The following is a 20,578-nucleotide window of genomic DNA, read 5'->3' as shown; positions in this document are numbered from 1 at the left end:
ACGCGCAGCCTCGGCCTAGCCGTAAACAACCCACTAAGAAACTGCAGCAAAATCCCCGGCAACTTCTTTCATGTCCGCGGTGTTTTACGAAACATTCACGCGAGGATTGTCCCCAACGTTGGGCTGTGTGTCAGAATTGCAAAAAGAAAGGTCATGTGTCTTCCGTTTGTAAATCCGACCGCATACATGATGTTCATGAACATGACGCTGATTCTGATTCTGTGTTGTCTGTCAATTGCACTTCTTCCCTTTCAGGGAAGTTATTCCTCACTGTCCAAATCCTTGGTCGAGATGTTTGCATGCAAGTGGATACCGGTTCTGCTGCCACTATAATTAATTCTCAGACATATCTTCAGCTGGGTTCTCCAGTCCTGTCCCCTGTCACTCGGCAATTACGGACGTACAATAAACAGAAGATTTCTCTCTTGGGACAGTTTAATGCTGAGGTATCTTACAAATCCGTCGTTCGCACTGTTCCCATATTTGTGGTCGACCAGAGCAACGCAGAAAATCTTTTTGGTTTTGATGCCTTTCGCGTTTTTGGGTCCTCCATAGATGACTGTCAATATTGTCTCTGACGCTATTCCTTGTGCTCAACTGGATTCCTTGTCGACGACATTTTCGTCCCTTTTTTCTCCTGGGTTAGGCCGTGCAAACGACTTTGAAGCTCATATCACGCTGAAACCTACGGCTCGGCCTAAGTTTTTTCGGGCTCGGCCCATTCCTGTGGCCCTTCGTGATCGGGTCAAACGGGAGTTGGATCGTCTCACTGCTTCAGGGGTCTTGCTTCCTGTCACTTCCAGTGAGTGGTCCTCTCCTGTCGTTGTAGTTGCTAAGCCCAATGGTGATATTCGTCTCTGTGGCGATTTCAAAGCCACTGTAAATGCTCAATGCCTCATCGACACTTACCCTATGCCCCGTCCTGAAGAACTGTTCACTAAACTCGCTGGAGGACAGTATTTTTCTAAAATTGACCTGTCGGAAGCTTATCAGCAACTTCCTCTAAACGCTGCTTCCCGGCAGTTTCTGGTCCTTAACACGCCTTTCGGCCTCTATCAATACCAACGCTTGCCATTCGGGGTTGCTAGCGCCCCTGCTCTTTTTCAGCGATTCTTGGAACAATTATTGCTCCCTGTCCCGGGGTGTATAAATTACATGGACGACATTGTTGTCACTGGCTCCACCACTGAAGACCATCTTCAAAATCTCTGCACACTTTTTAATGTCTTACAGACTGGCGGTCTTAAGTGTAATCTTCAGAAATCACAATTCTTTCAGGCATCTATCACGTACTTGGGGTTTCACCTCTCTCGGGATGGTATTCGTCCGCTTCAACACACTGTTGCTGCGATCGATGCCCTTCCTCGCCCTACATCTGTTAAGGAACTGCAGGCTTTCTTGGGGAAAATAGCATACTATCACAAGTTTTTACCGTCTGCGGCGTCGGTGGCTCAGCCGTTGCATCGCCTGTTGCATAAAAACGTGCCTTTTCACTGGTCCGCGTCATGTGTCGCGGCTTTCCGGAAATTAAAGACTATGCTGAAACAGGCCCCGTACCTGGCTACTTATCGACCTGGCCAACATCTTGTTCTTGCCACAGATGCCTCTCAATACGGGGTCGGTGCAGTCCTTGCGCACCGTTTTTCTGACGGTTCGGAACAACCCATCGCTTATGCCTCCAAAACGCTCACGGATGCCCAACAAAAGTATTCTCAAATTGAGAAAGAAGCTTTGGCCATCATTTATGCTCTTCATAAGTTTGGTGTTTTTCTCTATGGCTCAAAATTTCATCTTGTTACGGATCACAAACCGCTTGTTTCCTTGTTTCATCCATCAACATCACTTCCCGACAAGGCTGCACACCGCCTCCAGCGTTGTGCTCTTTACTTGTCCCGTTTCAATTATGAGATTCATTTCCGGCCAACGGCTCAACATGCGAATGCTGATGCTTTGTCTCGCCTTCCCATGGGTCCTGATCAGGCGTTCGATAGGGACAAACTTTTGTGTTTCCACCTGGATGTTGCCGAGCAGCGGGTTGTGGACGGGTTCCCCATCACTGGGGACAGGCTGGCGGCTGCTACGGGTTCTGACCCTACCCTCTCCCGGGTTTTACACTGTATTCAGAAGGGTTGGCCAGATCGCCCGTCCGCTAAGACTTCTGATCCATTGCGGAACTACTACACTTTGCGCTACCGCCTCACGGCTAGGGATGGTGTTATCCTCCTCTCCACTGACAATTCTTCGCCGCGTGTTGTGGTACCTGCGTCTTTGCGTGCTTCAGTCTTGCGCCTCCTTCACCAGGGGCACTGGGGTGTGTCTCGCACAAAATCTCTGGCACGCCGTCATGTGTACTGGCCTGGCATCGACTCTGACATCGCACACATGGTCGCTGCCTGCGGCCCTTGTGCGTCACAGGCCGCTGCCCCAAAGTCATCTTTCTCACCGTGGCCTTCGCCTGAGAAGCCCTGGGAGCGCATTCATGCTGACTTTGTGGGACCCTTTATAGGTACTTATTGGCTCCTCGTAATTGACGCCTATTCTAACTTTCCTTTCATTGTCCGTTGCACGTCACCTACCACCGCGGCAACCAACAGTGCTCTCGCCCACATTTTTTCTTTGGAAGGCCTCCCCTCTACTCTTGTTACTGATAATGGTCCGCAATTTGCCTCTTCCGACTTTGCGGATTTTTGTGCTCGTCACGGCGTTACGCATGTCACGGCCCCGCCGTTCCATCCACAATCCAACGGTGAGGCTGAACGACTGGTCCACACATTTAAGGCTCAGATGCGGAAACTTCTGACTTCTTCTGCTGCTGATGACGCGCTTCTCCAGTTCCTGGCGTCTTACCGTTTCACCCCCATGGGCGATCACAGCCCGGCTGAGCTCTTACATGGCCGACAGCCCCGCACGCTACTTCATCTTCTGCGGCCTCCCACCTCACGGCCGCGGGTGCCTTCACTTGGCCGGTTCACCGCCGCCGACCTCGTCTGGGTACGGGGATATGGCAGGCGGCCAAAATGGAGCCCGGGCCGCATCTTACGACACCGTGGCAGACGCCTGTATGAAATCCATACGGACACGGGTGTTGCAGTGCGTCATTCGGACCAGCTTCGGCCTCGGGTGCCAGCAACGCCTGTTCCGAATGCCGCCACACCACCTTTGGCTCTCCCTGATGCTCGGGATCTTGGCATCTCTCAATACTCACAATGCAGCCCTCTCACCGTCATCGCGATGCCAGCACCAGAACGGACGCCACCAGGAGACGTGCCCATGCAGGAACCAGAGGACCGTCCTCTGTCAGAGTACATCTACTCGCCTCCTCCTCCAACAGACGCCGACACATCGCCCATGTCTCCTGTCATATCAACTGGACTTGCCGCAACGGGCAGATTGGTGCAGGGGGCCCCAGCAGATTCAACCCCTACGTCTCCTGTCATCTCGACCCGTTATCATCGGGGACACTTCCGTCCGTACGGGAAGCCTCCTCCTCGAGACTTTACGGCGAGTCAAACAACGCCTATGGACGTTAGCCATCTCCAGGACACCTCCATCAAGACCAGTGCAACAATTTCAAAGGGGGGAAAAGTGTTGTGACTCACCGATTATTCAAAGTGCCACCGCGCAATTACGCACGTCCTCTACGTGCGGCGCTGTCTGCCAGCCAGGCAGCAGCTGCGCCACCTAAGCGGCCAGCCGAGCAGCGGCCGCTCGACTGAGACTCAGTGTTTAATCGAATGCCGACTTGTACACAGGTCAACTTACTGAGTGACTTATATGTGTTGTTGTGTTGTCCGAAAACTGTGTTAAATTTGAAGATATAAAATCTTCCTCTACCGATTTAAATACTCCTCATAGGAAAAAATGACATTAAGGAAAAAATATTTGTTTTGATGTCCCCTACAACCTCCCAGAGTTGGTTGGTTTAAATACTTTTCACCCTGTATACTTAACTCATGAAAATAATTGGTAAACAGGAAACTGAGTTCTACTATCACGTTTTACTGCCACAGGCTGCAGCTGTACGACACACCGGTGCCTCCGCCGCCACTGCGGCCCTCCAAGCCAGTCATCCCATCCATCCAGGCAGACATGCTGCAGAACAGAGCAGCCATGCTGTCTGCCCTGAAGTCATCCTTCCGTGCCATCACCGAGTTTGCACAGTGAGTATGAAACATTTATTAAGACCCACCTGTTTGTCCCCTCTATAGGTGTTTCCCTCCCATGCTGGTGTATGAGTGGCCTACTTCTCCTTATTAACCATTCCCATTCCCACTCTGCTCCACGAGGAAGGAACTAGAAGTTCCAAACCCACAATTAGTGCGTCTGCTCTGTATGAAAGAATAAAAGGGTCAGTTTTTTGAAATAAAAGGGTCAGTTTTTTGAAATCCCATGATTTTCTCCCATTGTGAACAAAAGTTTGAAATTTGGCTCAAAAGTGCCTACAACCTTCCTCTGTAACAATACAAAAGTGTGGCTCCCTGCAATGTCTCCCTCAGATTTGGCGACATTTCAAATGGGAGGGTGTCAACACTTGTGAAACAGGCTAGAGTTCAGAAGATTGTGAGAGGTGTAAGGTCAGTTAATGATGGCACGATGGGGAAATCATCACATCCCCTCTTACCCACAACTTCCCCTTCTCTTAACATGTCTGACAGAGGTCAGAACATCAACACTTAATGCTGAAATCATGTGGTTTTCTTATTGGTGGCTGAAGAAAACGTTTCAGACACACCACCACTCAGAATCCACATGTAAAGACCTCAGGTGGTAGCATAAAGGTGCCAGTGAGATTGCCCATTTACTTGGGGCATTCATTTACACACATTTGTAATCAAAAATGACAGTTTGCAGTGCGATATGCAACAGAATGATGTTCTTGACAATCTTTGCTACTGCTGGCTTGCTACGAATGATTCAACCCTTCACTAAAGACATTATGGGGCTGCAACCCTATTGAACATAATCTGATCATTTTGGAGCATAGTGTGACTGCAATTTTTGCTCTGGTATATCAGGTGGAACCGCTAGAGACAGTTCAGGACCATGCGACAAAATGTGAGCAGTATTCGAAACAGGAAAGGGTGTTTATGCTTTTTCTTCCCTCCACTTTCACGCTCTCCTGTAGAATGGTCATGGGGTGCCGGGAGAGGGGGGAGGGGGGGGACATAGAAATGTATGTGAATAAAGTGGCAAAGGGTCCCTCTAAGACCTCCCAGTTCCGCTACATCCTCGGTGCCACCCACACACATTTTTGAACAGTTCCTAGTTCCATTCTTTATACCAAAGCAAAATATGTGACCCTGCTACATTCCAAAGCGGTCAGATCATGTAACAGTGGGATTGCAGCACTACAATGCTTTTTGAGAAAGGTTGCATCCAGGGTGTGTCAGCAGTGTGAAAGGTCATCAAAAACATCGTGGTGTTCTACATCAAACTGTAAACTGTCTTTTTTAGTATGAAATGTGTGGCAATGAACACCCCAAGGGGTGCTTTTATTGACGGCGTTTATGCAGTCTTGTGAGGCATTTTTGTGTTGATTCTGAGTGGATGTGTGTCTGAAATGTTCCCCCTGCCACTAGAAATAGGCAAAACCGGATCAGAACTGGTCACTCATGGGACTGAACTAGCTCTTTTTCATGACTCACTCACAAAATATGTAAAAAGAAGGCACATTGCCTTTTTAATTCAGGTCACTAAACCTGTATTTTTATTAGATTTGGCCCTATTTTGAAATAACATATGAAAAGGTGTAATAATTTTGTGTTATGTTCCTAGTAATTTTGAGATATAAAAGTTTTAAACATTGTTTGCTGTGAAAATTATCGATACTATAACAAAATCCTAAATATTTTTTATCTAGTGGAAAAATTTTAAGAATGAAGGCTGATTTTTGTTATATTTTGATACTTTTATTGCTAATACAATATGCGTATTATAACATAACTCCAAATAAAGTGAATCTGCAGTCATCATTTACAGTCAGTATTACCATATATGAACCCGAAAAGGAAAAAATTAATCAGCATTGTCATTTAAAAGTAAAATGTGACAAATTTTAGTCAGTGTGAGACTGTTTCTCTACTTAGTGCATATTTGTTGTGCTTTTGAAAATATTCGTTAACATGACACTGATGTTGCTGTCATACTTAACACTTTTAGAACCAACTGATACAGTGTTGACCACAGCAGTTTTCTTGTGTCCCACCAGTTTAAGAAGCCATTGTTTCTGTTCCTAGGCAAATATCCCTCCGCTAAATATTTTTCCAAGTTGACAGTTGCTGCACTTTCCAATTTTTGACTTGCTTGAATCTGACCAATAGTTTTATCAAACTACTCCCATGTTGAAGAAGTCTCACGCATTATGGTGGTAACTGGTTGAGAAATGAGCTGTGTTTTTTCTTCTTTAACAACCAATGCTTTCATTTCTGTAATAGCCTTCACAAAGCAATCCTGAAATATTTTGTCTGCTGAAAATCCTTGCCTTTTGAACTTGGGGTTCAGTAACATAACATAACCAATCAATTCACTCCTGGAGATAACACTAAACCACTCTGACAACCCTTTAAGGAAATTATAAACCAGTGACTTATTTCTTGAGGACGTTCTTTATTTCTGGCTTTTAAAAAATTCAGTTGATTTTAAATCAGTATTGGCAAGATTTTCATTTTGGATGTAAGACTGTTTTCTCTGAGGTCACCTCTCTGGTTACCTCATTGACAACTTTCAAAATCTGTAAAGCCTGTTGTATTATCTCCTATTCTGTATGTTTTAAGTTTAAGGTGATTGATTTTTCACCTAAAATAGCAAGGCAAGAAATTATGCAATCTTTATTTAAAGTAAATCTTCGCAACATTTCATAAGTGGAGTTCCATCTGGTTGAGACATCTTGTTTCAGTTTCAGATGGTTATTTTTAAAATTTTCATGCATTTCAACAAGTTTGCTGAAAGGAAAGGGCGTCTCCTTAAAAATTATAATTCTTTTGACCCCATCAACAGTTTTCTGTATGGACGTCTGAACTGCATGTTGCACAATGAGGTTTAAAGAATGAGCAAAGTGTGGGATATGTCGAAGTTAATTTCATATTTGATTAATTGTCTGTTATTATATAGGTGATTTTAGAATTGATTTTGTACTTGGCAATAACAGACTTTACACAGTTTGAGATGTTTTCTGTAGTGTGTCTGTCTTGGAATTGTGAGCACGTAGTTCACTCTTCACATCTATGAAACATGCAGCGAGAGCATAGAAACTTACATATCTACACTTGGTCACGCATCAGATATAAGGGAGACTGCCTTTGCGGTGGCCAGTCATTTTTAATTTTATCAAATAATTTATGATGGATACAAACTAGGAATTAGAGAATTTGGGCAAATTGTATAGGGTGTACATAAAGTCCGGCAACACTTTCAGTTATTTATTGCACAAGAAATAAACATTGTACAGATGTCATACATATTGCATTTTGAAGAGAAACTCTGAAAGTGGTTTCTTCTTCTTCCTCCTCCTCCTCCTCCTCCTCTTCTTCTTCTTCTTCTTCTTCTTCTTCTTCCTTTTTTTGCAAACCTAGCTTAAAGTGGAAACAAATATATGTGCAGTACATTCTGTAATCAGATGTTATAGAGTCAGATATAGTACGTTATGATCTGTGAAACCTAGACCCACAATTGTGAAGTTTGAATCATATATGAAAAGGTCTGGAACAGTCATAGTGATTAAGGAACTCACGAAGACAAGCCTGACAATATGCAAGGATTTCATTGCAGAAAGATAATAATTTAAAATAATATGATATCCAAACTTGGGCTACATAGCATGTGAACAAGAGATGGCAAGATAATGGTGTGGATAAAGGCTGGAAAAAAGCAGTGCAAATGAACTCTAAAGCCTGTGCTTTAGGAGCTACAAACTTCTCTACTCATGCAACCACATGCTCTACCAATGTGTCTGTATTGTTACTGTAGAACATAGTTGGCCATCACTTTCAACTCATTTTGACAAACTCCACCATATGTTTCAGAATACTGATGTCCATGTCTTTCTTCTAAAGAAGGTGGCCACCTTGATCAAGCCAAGCATTCTGTCCAGTTGCGTCGGTATAAACGCCATTGTCCTAAGACACCACAGAAGTAACAGATGAGGAGGTGGAGTAGCGGCAAACAAATGCTTTGGCTTATTGCCGCCTGTGCTACTTACATACAATTGTAATCAAGACACACACAAATATCCCTAAATTCGTAAATATCGAATTCCTTAACAATATTTGCCTTATCTGCATTCTCTACAGACCTGAAAGTAGGCCTGTTTCAAAACTGACCTTCAAAAATTCAATTCAACTTAGAAGCATACAAATAATACAAATAACACATAAATACTCTGCCCCTTCACTTTCAAATTCACAATTGTAGTTTTTTCTTCAAATGTAACAAAATTTCAGCTTGCACCTACCCCCAGAACATCCACAAGCAAAAAAATTTGTATCATGAATCAGCTCACAACACCATGTTCACGACTTACTCTCTAAAATATCCAAGGAATAAAATATAGCTGACAACATACAGAGACTTTTAAGTGTATCATTGCACCTGAACTTGCATCAGAGGTGCAAGAGATTATTTGGGAAACAACTTCCAGTCCATTCCTGGACTTGAAATACAAGCTCCATGGATCTACTACCAAACTAACTCAATTACACAATAAATATGCTCCTCCAGACACAGGAAACATGAATGGAAAATTTGCACCTTGGGTAATGGAAGAGATAAAACAGTTCATGAATCTGTGAGACACTGCACATTGAACTTACAAACGACCTTGAACCATTGGAAATCAAATTGATTACAAGCAAAAAGCAAACAGAGTCAATCAACCTGAGAGAAAAGATAACTAAGATATGCCAATACATTAATTTATAACATAAGGACCAGATAAGCTATGGAAAAGTTTGCATGATCAAGAGAAGTACAGGCAAAGCAGTAGCTGCAGCTGATCACTTTGTCCCAACCAAGGAACTAGACCAGTACCGTATTTACTCGAATCTAAGCCGCACTTTTTTTCCAGTTTTTGTAATCCAAAAAGCCGCCTGTGGCTTAGAATCGAGTGCAAAGCAAGTGGAAGTTCTGAAAAATGTTGGTAGGTGCCGCCACAACTAACTTCTGCCGTCGAATATATGTAGCTCTACACTGGCATGCTTTGTAGGCACAAAGATAAATACTGGCGCCAAAACCTCCGCGTCAGTAAATAAATTTAAAAAAAAAAGGTGGAAGACGAGCTTTTTTTTCTCCGCCCCGAGTTTTGACCACTGCATTTTCATACATTATCCAACGAAGTAAATACAAATTCTGTATTGTTCATCTTCGAATGTAGCAGAATTTCAATGTACTACGAAAATCCGACATGCAAGACTGTTTGGGATGTTTGTCAATATGGCCAACTCTACTTTCTGAATTTTTTCCTACCTGTGAGAAGAGATGGTTGCTAATAGGAACCTGATGAAATTTGAATCACATGCAGTATTCTCTTCACCATAAGAATAATACGAATATCAACATTTTGTCATGTATTCTTTCGTGTTTGCTGCTATCTCATTTAACTCCTGCCTGCCTAATAAACTATGAAACTAGAGTGAGACAACAGCAAACGCGGAAGAATATACGTATCGTGTCATGTTTATATTCGTATTATTCTTATGAATAATAGTGATACAGTCAGAAATGAAGCACGGCAACTGATTAGATTTTTAATTCTAAAATGACTCTAATTTCTGTGCAGAATTTGATGTACTAAAGAAGCGGCCGCAAAGATTTTCAAACGGAGAAACATTTTCGCCTAACTCTCATTCAGAACATGTTCTATCATACGCAGTCTGTTATTTGGTTCTTGTTGATCATTATCAAAGAAAGCAGCAGTGTAAGTAACAACAAATAGCAGTCTCTTGCCATTGTTTTGCTAATGAGATGATTACTCTCTTTTTTTTGAATTGTAAACGGCGGTTTTTATTCTATGTTCCTTGAGCGGCGGTAGCGCGCACAAAAGCAAGCCATGCCGCGAGCGGCGACAGGCCGTAAACACGCACTATCAGAATGCGACAAACAATGCGTGGCATAGTACAGTAATGCATTTTCAGCTTAGAGTGACACAAACACCTATAAGAAAGAAAACAGCACGTATCAGATCAAAGCAAAATAAGCAATCGATTCAAACCAGACGAAGCATGTGAAAAAGGAAGGGTACCCGTATAAATACGGACGGAGCCCCTGACGCATAGCAATGGCTACCTGGTAAAGCTTAACTGCTAATCTTACAAGTCGAACCAAACTACTGTAGCTGTATCGTCATTCATTCGACCTAAATTGTGTCTCATATTACAATGGACCAACTTTGTTTCGATTTGGAGGTGCGGCCTAAAACTTTTCTCTCCCCTTGAATTTCGAGTCTCAAATTTCTGGTGCGGCTTAGATTCGGGATCTTTTTTTTTCCTTTATTTCGAGTCTCATTTTTCAGGTGCGGCTTAGATTCGAGTGCGGCTTAGATTCGAGTAAATACGGTACTCAACTTCAGAGATAACTGTCATTGAACTGTAAATAAAACATAGATTTATCTTCTGGTAAACCTTCCGGGATGTAAGATCGTGGTCCATGAAACTCTTCAGCTCCTAACGTTTCGTCCAGCGCAGCTCTGGACGAAACGTTAGGAGCTGAAGAGTTTCATGGACCACGATCTTACATCCCGGAAGGTTTACCAGAAGATATGTCATCCGGTCGTGAAAGCCTTCATACTAAAAACATAGATTTACTGATTATTTCATGAAGGTAAGTGACGGTAGTAGAGAAAAATTGTCTATTGAGGTGACAAAACCATCGAAAAATCCTTCAGATCAACATGTACTGAACAGGGTGGTGTCACAGTGCAAATGATCGAGCTTATTGTTGACACACTATTGTTTACAATAACAACTTCTCTGTGGCCCTTGAAGCTCTTCTCTGGACAACACTGCAGGAACACTTGTTCCTATCAGAATACAACCACTAGAATCCATTGCTAAGAAGAGTAGCTGGGTATATTCTTGATGATATTACTACCCAGTGGGCAGAAGATATTTCGGAAGACATGAAAATCAACAATTTCAACCAAGAGAGCATAACAGCCAAATACATACAGAGAGAAGAAGAAGAAATATCACATTAAAAATATTATGATTTTTTAAGTAACAGTGATTTTAATAAGTTTTGTAATTACATATAAAACTCTGGTTTGATGTAAGAGGGGTCCTGAAGGCATTTACATAAGGATGTCCCAGAACAAATGATCAATAATCAGGAATGACAGGCACGATCATTTGAAGCGGAAAACTTCATGTGGACATATGTGCTATTCTGAATGGTTTCCAAGGTAGAACATATTTAATGTACCTTGTTATTTATTTCCTTTATTATTCAGTACATTTTCATTGTTTTCAATGTATCACAGTAATGTTGACAAAGTCGAGACAAATAATTTGCTGTAGGGCATGTGGGCTAGCAAGTCAGGAAACTACCTTAAACTAGCTTACAAAACCTACCTACATCTCAGTGCGAGTGAGTCACGCAAGGTTTTCATTATTTTCTCATTCTCTTCACACAAATGATAAGTCCTAAAGAAAAGATGAATAGGGCTTTTTAAAAGGAAAGTTAATGTCGTTTAATTTTGTACTGCAACACGTTTCCGCTTATTGACAGTGCACGTCCCCATTCGGCTGGTGTTGCTGAAAACCTTATTCAGCAGTTTGGTAGCAGTTTGATCACCCGCCATACATCCTCAATCTCGCACCTTCTGACTACCACTTGTTCTTGAACTTAAAACATGATTTTGGAGAAAGGCACTTTGATAGCTGTGACAATGCAAAAGATGGTGTTCAGCAGTGGCACTCGATCTGGCAACATCTTTCTTGAAAAGGGCATAGGGTGTTGGTTTCCCACTACACAACAAACATCTGAACAATGGTGGCAACTATAGTTGAATTCTTTTATCTTGGCGGCTCGCGCATGCCCGCCCAGACGCGGGAGATTGCGGCGTTGCCAGTTGCTCACGACACACGCGCTAATAGAAGCAGTATAGCATAGTTCGCAATCTTGCGTTTAAGAGGGAGCGCGCAGTTCATGAAGTAAAGCCACCACGGCCGCATTAACCCTTTCGCTGCTACAAAGACGTGCTCCCTGCATTCCGCGCTGTGCCCGATTTTGTCACTGCACTGCTCGCCAGCACTCTTCAAAATTTCTTGCAATGGTTTACTACATTTAATGCTCCATAATAACTGTGTTGAACATCGAAACAAAATTAAGTCATTTATGGGGGGAAGGTATCAGTCAAGAAGACGTGTAAAAATCAAATTTTTGGGCCAAATAGATTTTGTCAAAGCAGTGGGAACACCATGTGTTTGCACAGGCAAGCAGTGCAGTCATGACAAAATCGCGCACAGCGCGGAATGCGGCGAGCACGTGTCTGCAGCAGCGAAAGGGTTAATGAAGAGACAAAGCACTAGAAATTTCAAAAAATTGCATTCAAACGAATATAATTCGAGAAGTAAGGCACTTCGATATTGTTTTTAAATAATTAAAATGTTAAGTACTGCACAAGGTTTGAACTCGTAACCCTTCGCATAGCAGCCCAACACCTTAACCGTTACGCTAACGCACCTCGTCCAAGTACATCAAGCCATGAGGGCTATAACACCTCACGCAAAATACTGACAAACACTGTTGGTATGACTATGAATTATTCACGCTTCGTTGAAGTACAATATGAAATAAACAATTACCGCTGTTCTTTATTGCGAAAAAGCGGTTCGTGAGAGTGATACAAACACCTTTCCTTGCTATCGCCTGAATTAGGAGTCTTATTGCTTGTTTGGTTTAATTAATTAATAGAATATGAAGCAATTGGTGTAAAGAATGCTTTTTCCAAACTTTCTAAAAAAGAATGTATGCTATCAAGACATTGCTTTTGTTCTATTACTTTATTTATGACTGAACGTTTCTAAAACTGAAGACACTAGTCCATGCTCTGCACTGCAGTCGAGATGTGGCAACATCGTTCTCTGTTCATTGGCTGACTGTGTTTTGTGACGTCAGATGCGCAGAACGAACCTAAACTCGGCCGCCAACATAAATGACGCGCACTTTAGTAGAAAAATACTTCGAGAAATATTCTTTCTTTTAAAAACTAATTTTCATTTGAAAAATAATGTTATGAGTTTTTTCCCCTAAATGGTACTTAGTTTCCGGGCTTGCCTCATATTATGCAGACTTTGTTGACTCTGGCATCTCCAACTTTCCGGCTGCCATATGCAGTAAGTTTTCGGACTTCTTGCAGTAGCCTGCCATACCTTGTGCACAGTGGCATCTGAAACAGATGGGTAACCCAGCCCCTGTGTATGCAGAACACTGCATCTCACAATAAATGACAAATGATAAGCTAGAATATTTGGTAGGGACTGTATCTGAAACCTTTGTTTTATTTGAGTATTGCACTACTTCTCTGTGAACAAAGTTGCACACTGAACTTTCACCTGTAGCGTTCACATTTTTGTCAGATCTCTGCAACACAAGGGAAAAAAGTCTTTAACGAATTCTATTGCACCACAATGCTGCTACAGTCCTCCAAAAGTCGTAAACTTTTCCGACTTCTTTGTATGGCTGCTGCTTACAAGATGGGGGAGAAAAGCAGAATGCCGTCTGTTTCAGAAATGCTGTAATTGATTTCAAAACCATCATTGTCAATTTTTGAACTGGACTCTTCAAGCATCCCCAGAATTACTTCGTCAGTCAAATTGTCCCCCATTTTACGACAAACTTTTGCAATCGAGATAGCTATGGAGGCTCACAGCAACGACAAATGTGCAGGAACTGATCACGCCAGTAGCATGTTTTTAAAGTCATCTAGCACTTTGTGGAAGGAGGAACATACATCTATTGGCTCTCTAAAGTACTAAAAGAGTGAGCAGTTGATGTCAAGCTGTCACTGCTTGGAAACAGTGCATCGTGAAGTAATAATCGGGAAGGGTCGTGCTCAGAGATTCTTCGAGCACTGACTCTTAAGGAAAAAAACAACTAGCTCATAATTTCTACGGGCAGCGACCAGAATGTGTTAATGGCAGCCGTGTCACATCTTGAAAACCACCTGTATTCTCTAGTGTAGGTGTAAAGCTATTAAAGTCAAAAGTCGTGAAAGTAATTTAGTGTTACCTCGTATAATAAAGATGCAATTGAGTGTGGAAATGGTTTCCCACAGTAAATTAATGTCGTGACTGGCTGCTGCAGATTGGAAATAAGTCCTCGACGTCTGTCCACCCGCAGGATCTACTCGCTGCGAGTGTCGGAGCACACGGCCCTGGACTGCAGCCTGCTCGAGCTCGTCCCCTCGACGTACCGCGATGTCGAGATGGAGGTTCTGCTGCACGCTGCTTGTGACACCGGGCCAGACGCCGCGAGGCGCAAGCCGCACGACCTCATCTGTGCGGGGCCGGCGGACATCCGTCTCAAGGTGTGACTCAGTCTAGTCTTCCTCTAGCTGCTGCTGGCCTCGTTAGATTTTTGTCAGCTCTCCTGACACTGTCATGAAGCTTTAACGGTTGTGGTCTTCAGCGTAAAGTCTGGTTTGATGCAGCTCTCTGTGCTACCGTATTTACTCGAATCCAAGCCGCACTTTTTTTCCGGTTTTTGTTATCCAAAAAACCGCCTGCGGCTTAGAATCGAGTGCAAAGTAGGCGGAAGTTCTGAAAAATTTTGGTACGTGCTGCCACAACTAACTTCTGCCGTCAAATATATGTAGCACTACACAGGCATGTTTTGCAGGCACAATGATAAATACTGGCTCCAAAACCTCTGTGTCAGTAAATAAATTAAGAAAAAGGTGGAAGACGAGCTTTTTTCTCTGCCCCAAGTTTCCACCACTGCATTTTCATACATTATCCGACTGGTAAGACTGTTTGGGATATTTGTCAATATGGCCAACTCTACGTTCTGAATTTTTTCCTACCTGTGAGAAGAGATGGTTGCTAATAGGAACTTTTTGAATTGTGAATCACATGCAGTATTCTGTTCACCACCAAATATTCTTTCATGTTTGCTGCTATCTCATTTAAATCCTGTCTGCCTAATAAACTACGAAACTAGAGTGAGACAACAGCAAACGCGGAAGAATATACATATCGTGTCATGTTTATATCCGTATTATTCTTATGCCTAATAGTGATACAGTCAGAAATGAAGAACGGCAATTGACTGGATTTTTAAATCTAAGATGACTCTAATTTCTGTGCAGAATGTAATGTACTGAACAATGGAGAAAAATTTTCGCTAAACTCTCGTTCAGAACATCTTCTACCATACGCAGTCTATTATTTAGCTCTTGTTGATCATTATCAAAGAAAGCAGCAGTGTAAGTAACAACAAATAGCAGTCTCTTGCCATTGTTTCACTAATGAGACGATTTCTCTCTTCTTTTTTTTTAATTGTAAGTGGCGGTAGCACGCACAAAAGCAAGCCATGCCGCGAGCGGCGACAGTTCGTAAACACTCATTATCAGAATGTGGCAAACAATGCATGACACAGTACAATAATGCATTTTCAGCTTAGAGTGACGTAAACACCTATAACAAAATGAACGGCACTTACCAGATCAAAGAAAAAGAAGCAATCGATTCAAACCAGACGAAGCATGTGAAAAAGGAAGGGTACCTGTATAAATACGGACGGAGCACCTGACGCATAGCAATGGCTACCTGGTAAAGGTGAACTTCTAAGCTTACGACTCGAACCAAACTACTGTAGCTGTATCGCCATTCATTTGACCTAAATTGTGTCTCATATTACAATGGACCAACTTTGTTTCGATTTGGAGGTGCGGCCTAAAACTTTTCTCTCCCCTTGAATTTCGAGTCTCAAATTTCAGGTGCGGCTTAGATTCGGGAAATTTTTTTTTTCCTTGATTTCGAGTCTCATTTTTCATGTGTGGCTTAGATTCGAACGTGGCTTGGATTCGAGTAAATACGGTACTCTATAGTGTGTGAGCCTCTCCATCTGCGAATAGCTACTACGACATACACCCGTTTGAACCTGCTTGCTACTTTCATCCCTTGCTTCTCTTTTCTTCTTGTCTTGACTACTTACTGCCCACATTTATTTCTATAGAAGGAGACGATCCAGACAGATGCCTTCAAAAGTGACTTCCTAACACTTAAATTTATATTAAAAGTTTACAAATTTCTCCTTTTCAGAAACACTTTTATTGTTCATATATCTGTATTTCAGCCATCATCACTTATTTTCTTGCTGAAATAGTAAAGCTTGTCAACCACTTTTATTGTTTTATTTGCCAATCTAATTGTATCCACTTCACCTGATTTAATTTGACTTCTTCCTGCTACCCTCATTTTACTTGTGTTGATATTCATCTTACACTGAGGTCAGGTGACAAAAGTCATGGGATAACAATATGCACTTTTACAGATAGTGGTAGTATTGGGTGCACAGGGTATGAAAGGTCGATGCATCGACGGAGCTGTCATACGTATTCAGGTAATAACATATTGACGTGATTATGGCTAAACAACGGGAATTAACAGACTTTGAACATGGAATGGTAGTTGCAGCTAGACGCATGGAACATTCAGGTTTGGAAATTCAATATTCCGAGATCCACAGTGTGCAGAGAAGCCCCGACCGGGCTGGGAATCTGACCGTGGCCACCGTGATCGAGAGTAGCAACACTAACCCCAAGACTGTGAGGTGCTGACGGACAACAGTGAAAAATTGATAATACACCAAATGTTGACAGTTATTAAGCAGCAACCTTATATCCTTCTGCACCTAGTGATAAATTCAAACCTGAAACAAAGAAAGATTTACTATTTTGAGACTGCCTCAAAAAAATAAGGCAGTTTGTTGTAGACACCCTGTATTAGGAATGTGTATGACCTTACGACTTATCTTAGAAGAAAGATTAAGAAAAGGCAAACCTACGTTTCTAGCATTTGTAGACTTAGAGAAAGCTTTTGACAATGTTAACTGGAATACTCTCTTTCAAATTCTGAAGGTGGCAGGGGTAAAATACAGGGAGCGAAAGGCTATTTACAGTTTGTACAGAAACCAGATGGCAGTTATAAGAGTCGAGGGGCATGGAAGGGAAGCAGTGGTTGGGAAAGGAGTAAGACAGGGTTGTAGCCTCTCCCCGATGTTATTCAATCTGTATATTGAGCAAGCAGTAAAGGACACAAAAGAAAAATTCGGAGTAGGTATTAAAATTCATGGAGAAGAAGTAAAAACTTTGAGCTTCGCCGATGACATTGTAATTCTGTCAGAGACAGCAAAGGACTTGGAAGAGCAGTTGAACGGAATGGACAGTGTCTTGAAGGGAGGATATAAGATGAACATCAACAAAAGCAAAACGAGGATAATGGAATGTAGTCGAATTAAGTCGGGTGGTGTTGAGGGTATTAGATTAGGAAATGAGACACTTAAAGTAGTAAAGGAGTTTTGCTATTTAGGGAGTAAAATAACCGATGATGGTCGAAGTAGAGAGGATATAAAATGTAGACTGGCAATGGCAAGGAAAGCGTTTCTCAAGAAGAGGAATTTGTTAACATCGAGTATAGATTTAAGTGTCAGGAAGTCGTTTCTGAAAGTATTTGTATGGAGTGTAGCCATGTATGGAAGTGAAACATGGATGATAACTAGTTTGGACAAGAAGAGAATAGAAGCTTTCGAAATGTGGTGCTACAGAAGAATGCTGAAGATAAGGTGGGTAGATCATGTAACTAATGAGGAGGTATTGAATAGGATTGGGGAGAAGAGAAGTTTGTGGCACAACGTGACTAGAAGAAGGGATCGGTTGGTAGGACATGTTTTGAGGCATCAAGGGATCACAAATTTAGCATTGGAGGGCAGTGTGGAGGGTAAAAATCGTAGAGGGAGACCAAGAGATGAATACACTAAGCAGATTCAGAAGGATGTAGGTTGCAGTAGATACTGGGAGATGAAGAAGCTTGCACAGGATAGGGTAGCATGGAGAGCTGCATCAAACCAGTCTCAGGACTGAAGACCACAACAACAACAACATGTTGCAAGAAGAATTGAACAATGTACACTGAGATGGTAAAAGTCATGGGTATACCTCCTCCACAGCGTAGTTCAGCAACTCGATGTGGCGTGGGTTCAACAAGTCGTTTGGAGACCACACAGAACTACTGAGCCATGCTGCTTCTAAAGCTGTCCATAACTACAAAAGTATTACCAGTGCAGTATTTTGTGCACGAACTGACCTCTCGATTGTGTCCCACATATGTTCAACGGGATTCATGTCAGGTGAACTGGGTTGCCAAATCATTCGTTCGAATTGTCCAGAATGTTCTTCAAACGGGTGACATGGTGCTGTCTCATCCATAAAAGTTTGATTGTTGTTTGCAAACATAAAGTCCATGATTTGCTGCAAATGACCTCCGAGCAGCTGAGCATAAGTAGGAACCATTCCATTTCATGTAAATACATCCTACAGCATTATAGAGCCATGGCCAGCTTGCACATTGGCTTGTTGACAACTTGAGTCCATAGCTTCGTGGGGTCTGTGCCACCATCTCTTACCAACTCAAATAGGGAGTCATCTGTCCAGGCCACGGTTTTCCAGTTGTCTAGGGTCCAACCGGTATGGTCACAAGCCCAGAAGAGGCATTGCAGGTGATGTCTTGCTGTTAGCAAAGGCACACACATAGGTTGTCTGCTGCCGCAGCCCATTGACACCAAATTCCACTGCACTGTCATAATGAATGCATTTGTTGTACGTCCCACATTGATTTCTGGTGTTACCACTGACATCTCTATGCAAACGCCACAGCTCTCAGTTGGCCGTCAGCCACTGTGTTGTCGTGGTGAGGGGTAATGCCTGAAATTTGGTACTCTTGGTACTGTGGATCTCGGAATATTGAATTCCCTAATGCTTTCTGAAATGGAATGTCCCAAGCATCTAGCTCCCAAGTACCATTCCAGTCTGTTAATTCCTGTCATGCCACCATAATCATGTCAGAAACCTTTTTACGTGGATCTCCTGAGTACAGTTGACAGCTCTGCTAATGCACTGCCCTTTTATACCTTGTGTATGTGATACTATTGCTGACATATACATGCATATCAGTATCCCATGACTTTCGTCATCTCATATATATCACTTCCTTCTGCATATGTATTTCAAAATGCTCGCAAGAAGAAAAATGGTGAGACATTAGATGTGATACAGAGCTCTACCAACTGCCGTGCTTCCCATGTGCCATTCATGAATGGGACAGGAAAGGGGGGGTGGGAGGAGGAGGTCAGTTAGAGGTACGAGAAGTACTCTCTTCCACACACCAGACCTACAACCTAGTATTAACACCTGGCATAAAGAACACACGAGCAATTGTCGTCTGGGCAATGCGAACAGGTTGGCTGTACTAGATTGTGCTGCGGGACCAGGCAACCACCAAAATCAACTGTCTTATACTGTACTTGTATCAAGATCCAGTTATTACTATGCTGGCATGTACAAAGAGGACATAGAAATCCAAAAGGACGAAGACGGTTGTAGAAAAGAGTTGTGGGACATACTGCTAAGTAAACCAATCAGCAGCAACTCTTCTGCAGTTACAAGCACTGTAACACTTGCTGGCATGACCTGCCTGTTGCTCAGTTGTATACAAACAGTTCGGCTCATCGGGCTTGCTCACGTTCAAAAATTGACTAACAAAGCCTTTATAGGCTTTGAGAATGTCTTCAGCATTGCGGACGAAATATTAGGCACAGAAACATGTCTTAACCCACAGCCCATTGTCTATACAACTAAAATCGCAGATAACATGGTTGGACCACACTTGTGTTTCAGGTTTAATGTGTGATCAAAAAGTAATAGGAATATATTAATTTTGCGGACTGTATAAATCTGATTTCCAAAACTTTGTTTCTTGTTGGTATACATGACCCTGATGTATGTTTGAATTTTCAGCTATTTTGAATGTTTAGTTTATTGTTGATAGTCGAAAATGTGATACGTGTTTTTGAGTGTTTGGGGAATTTTTACTTTTGAGAAAGATGGATCAAAGAATTTACATAACTTTTGCTTGAAAAATGTAATAAAGTACAGCATCATATTCAAAATGTTGACTGTGGCTTTTGGCAAGTCTGCTGTGAGTAAGATGAGAGTTTATGAGTGATATATATGTTTCAAAAGACTCAACATGATGTTGAAGATGATGACCACCGTGGACGCATCAATTAATGGTGACATTGTCATCTACATCTACATCTACATCCATACTCCGCAAGCCACCTGACGGTGTGTGGCGGAGGGTACCTTCAGTACCTCTATCGGTTCTCCCTTCTATTCCAGTCTCATATTGTTCGTGGAAAGAAGGATTGTCGGTATGCCTCTGTGTGGGCTCTAAACTCTCTGATTTTATCCTCATGGTCTCTTCGCGAGATATACGTAGGAGGGAGCAATATACTGATTGACTCTTCGGTGAAGGTATGTTCTCGAAACTTTGACAAAAGCCCGTACCGAGCTACTGAGCGTCTC

At 42.4% G+C, this 20,578-nt stretch overlaps 1 protein-coding gene across 1 annotated transcript in view; it reads left to right on the top strand.

Annotated features, from left to right (window-relative positions):
- LOC126109509 (ectopic P granules protein 5 homolog) overlaps window positions 1-20,578 on the top strand; it is a 343,395-nt gene that overhangs the window by 196,151 nt on the left and 126,666 nt on the right. The window contains exons 24-25 of the mRNA XM_049914531.1: window positions 4,011-4,160; window positions 14,335-14,521. Of these exons, the coding sequence (XP_049770488.1) occupies window positions 4,011-4,160; window positions 14,335-14,521 (337 nt within the window). The remainder of the gene's footprint in view (window positions 1-4,010; window positions 4,161-14,334; window positions 14,522-20,578) is intronic.

This window comes from Schistocerca cancellata, chromosome 12 (assembly GCF_023864275.1).
Source record: "Schistocerca cancellata isolate TAMUIC-IGC-003103 chromosome 12, iqSchCanc2.1, whole genome shotgun sequence".
NCBI lineage: Eukaryota > Metazoa > Arthropoda > Insecta > Orthoptera > Acrididae > Schistocerca > Schistocerca cancellata.
The sequence above is the reverse complement of the archived record's forward strand: the minus strand, read 5'-3'. Positions and strand labels throughout refer to the sequence as shown.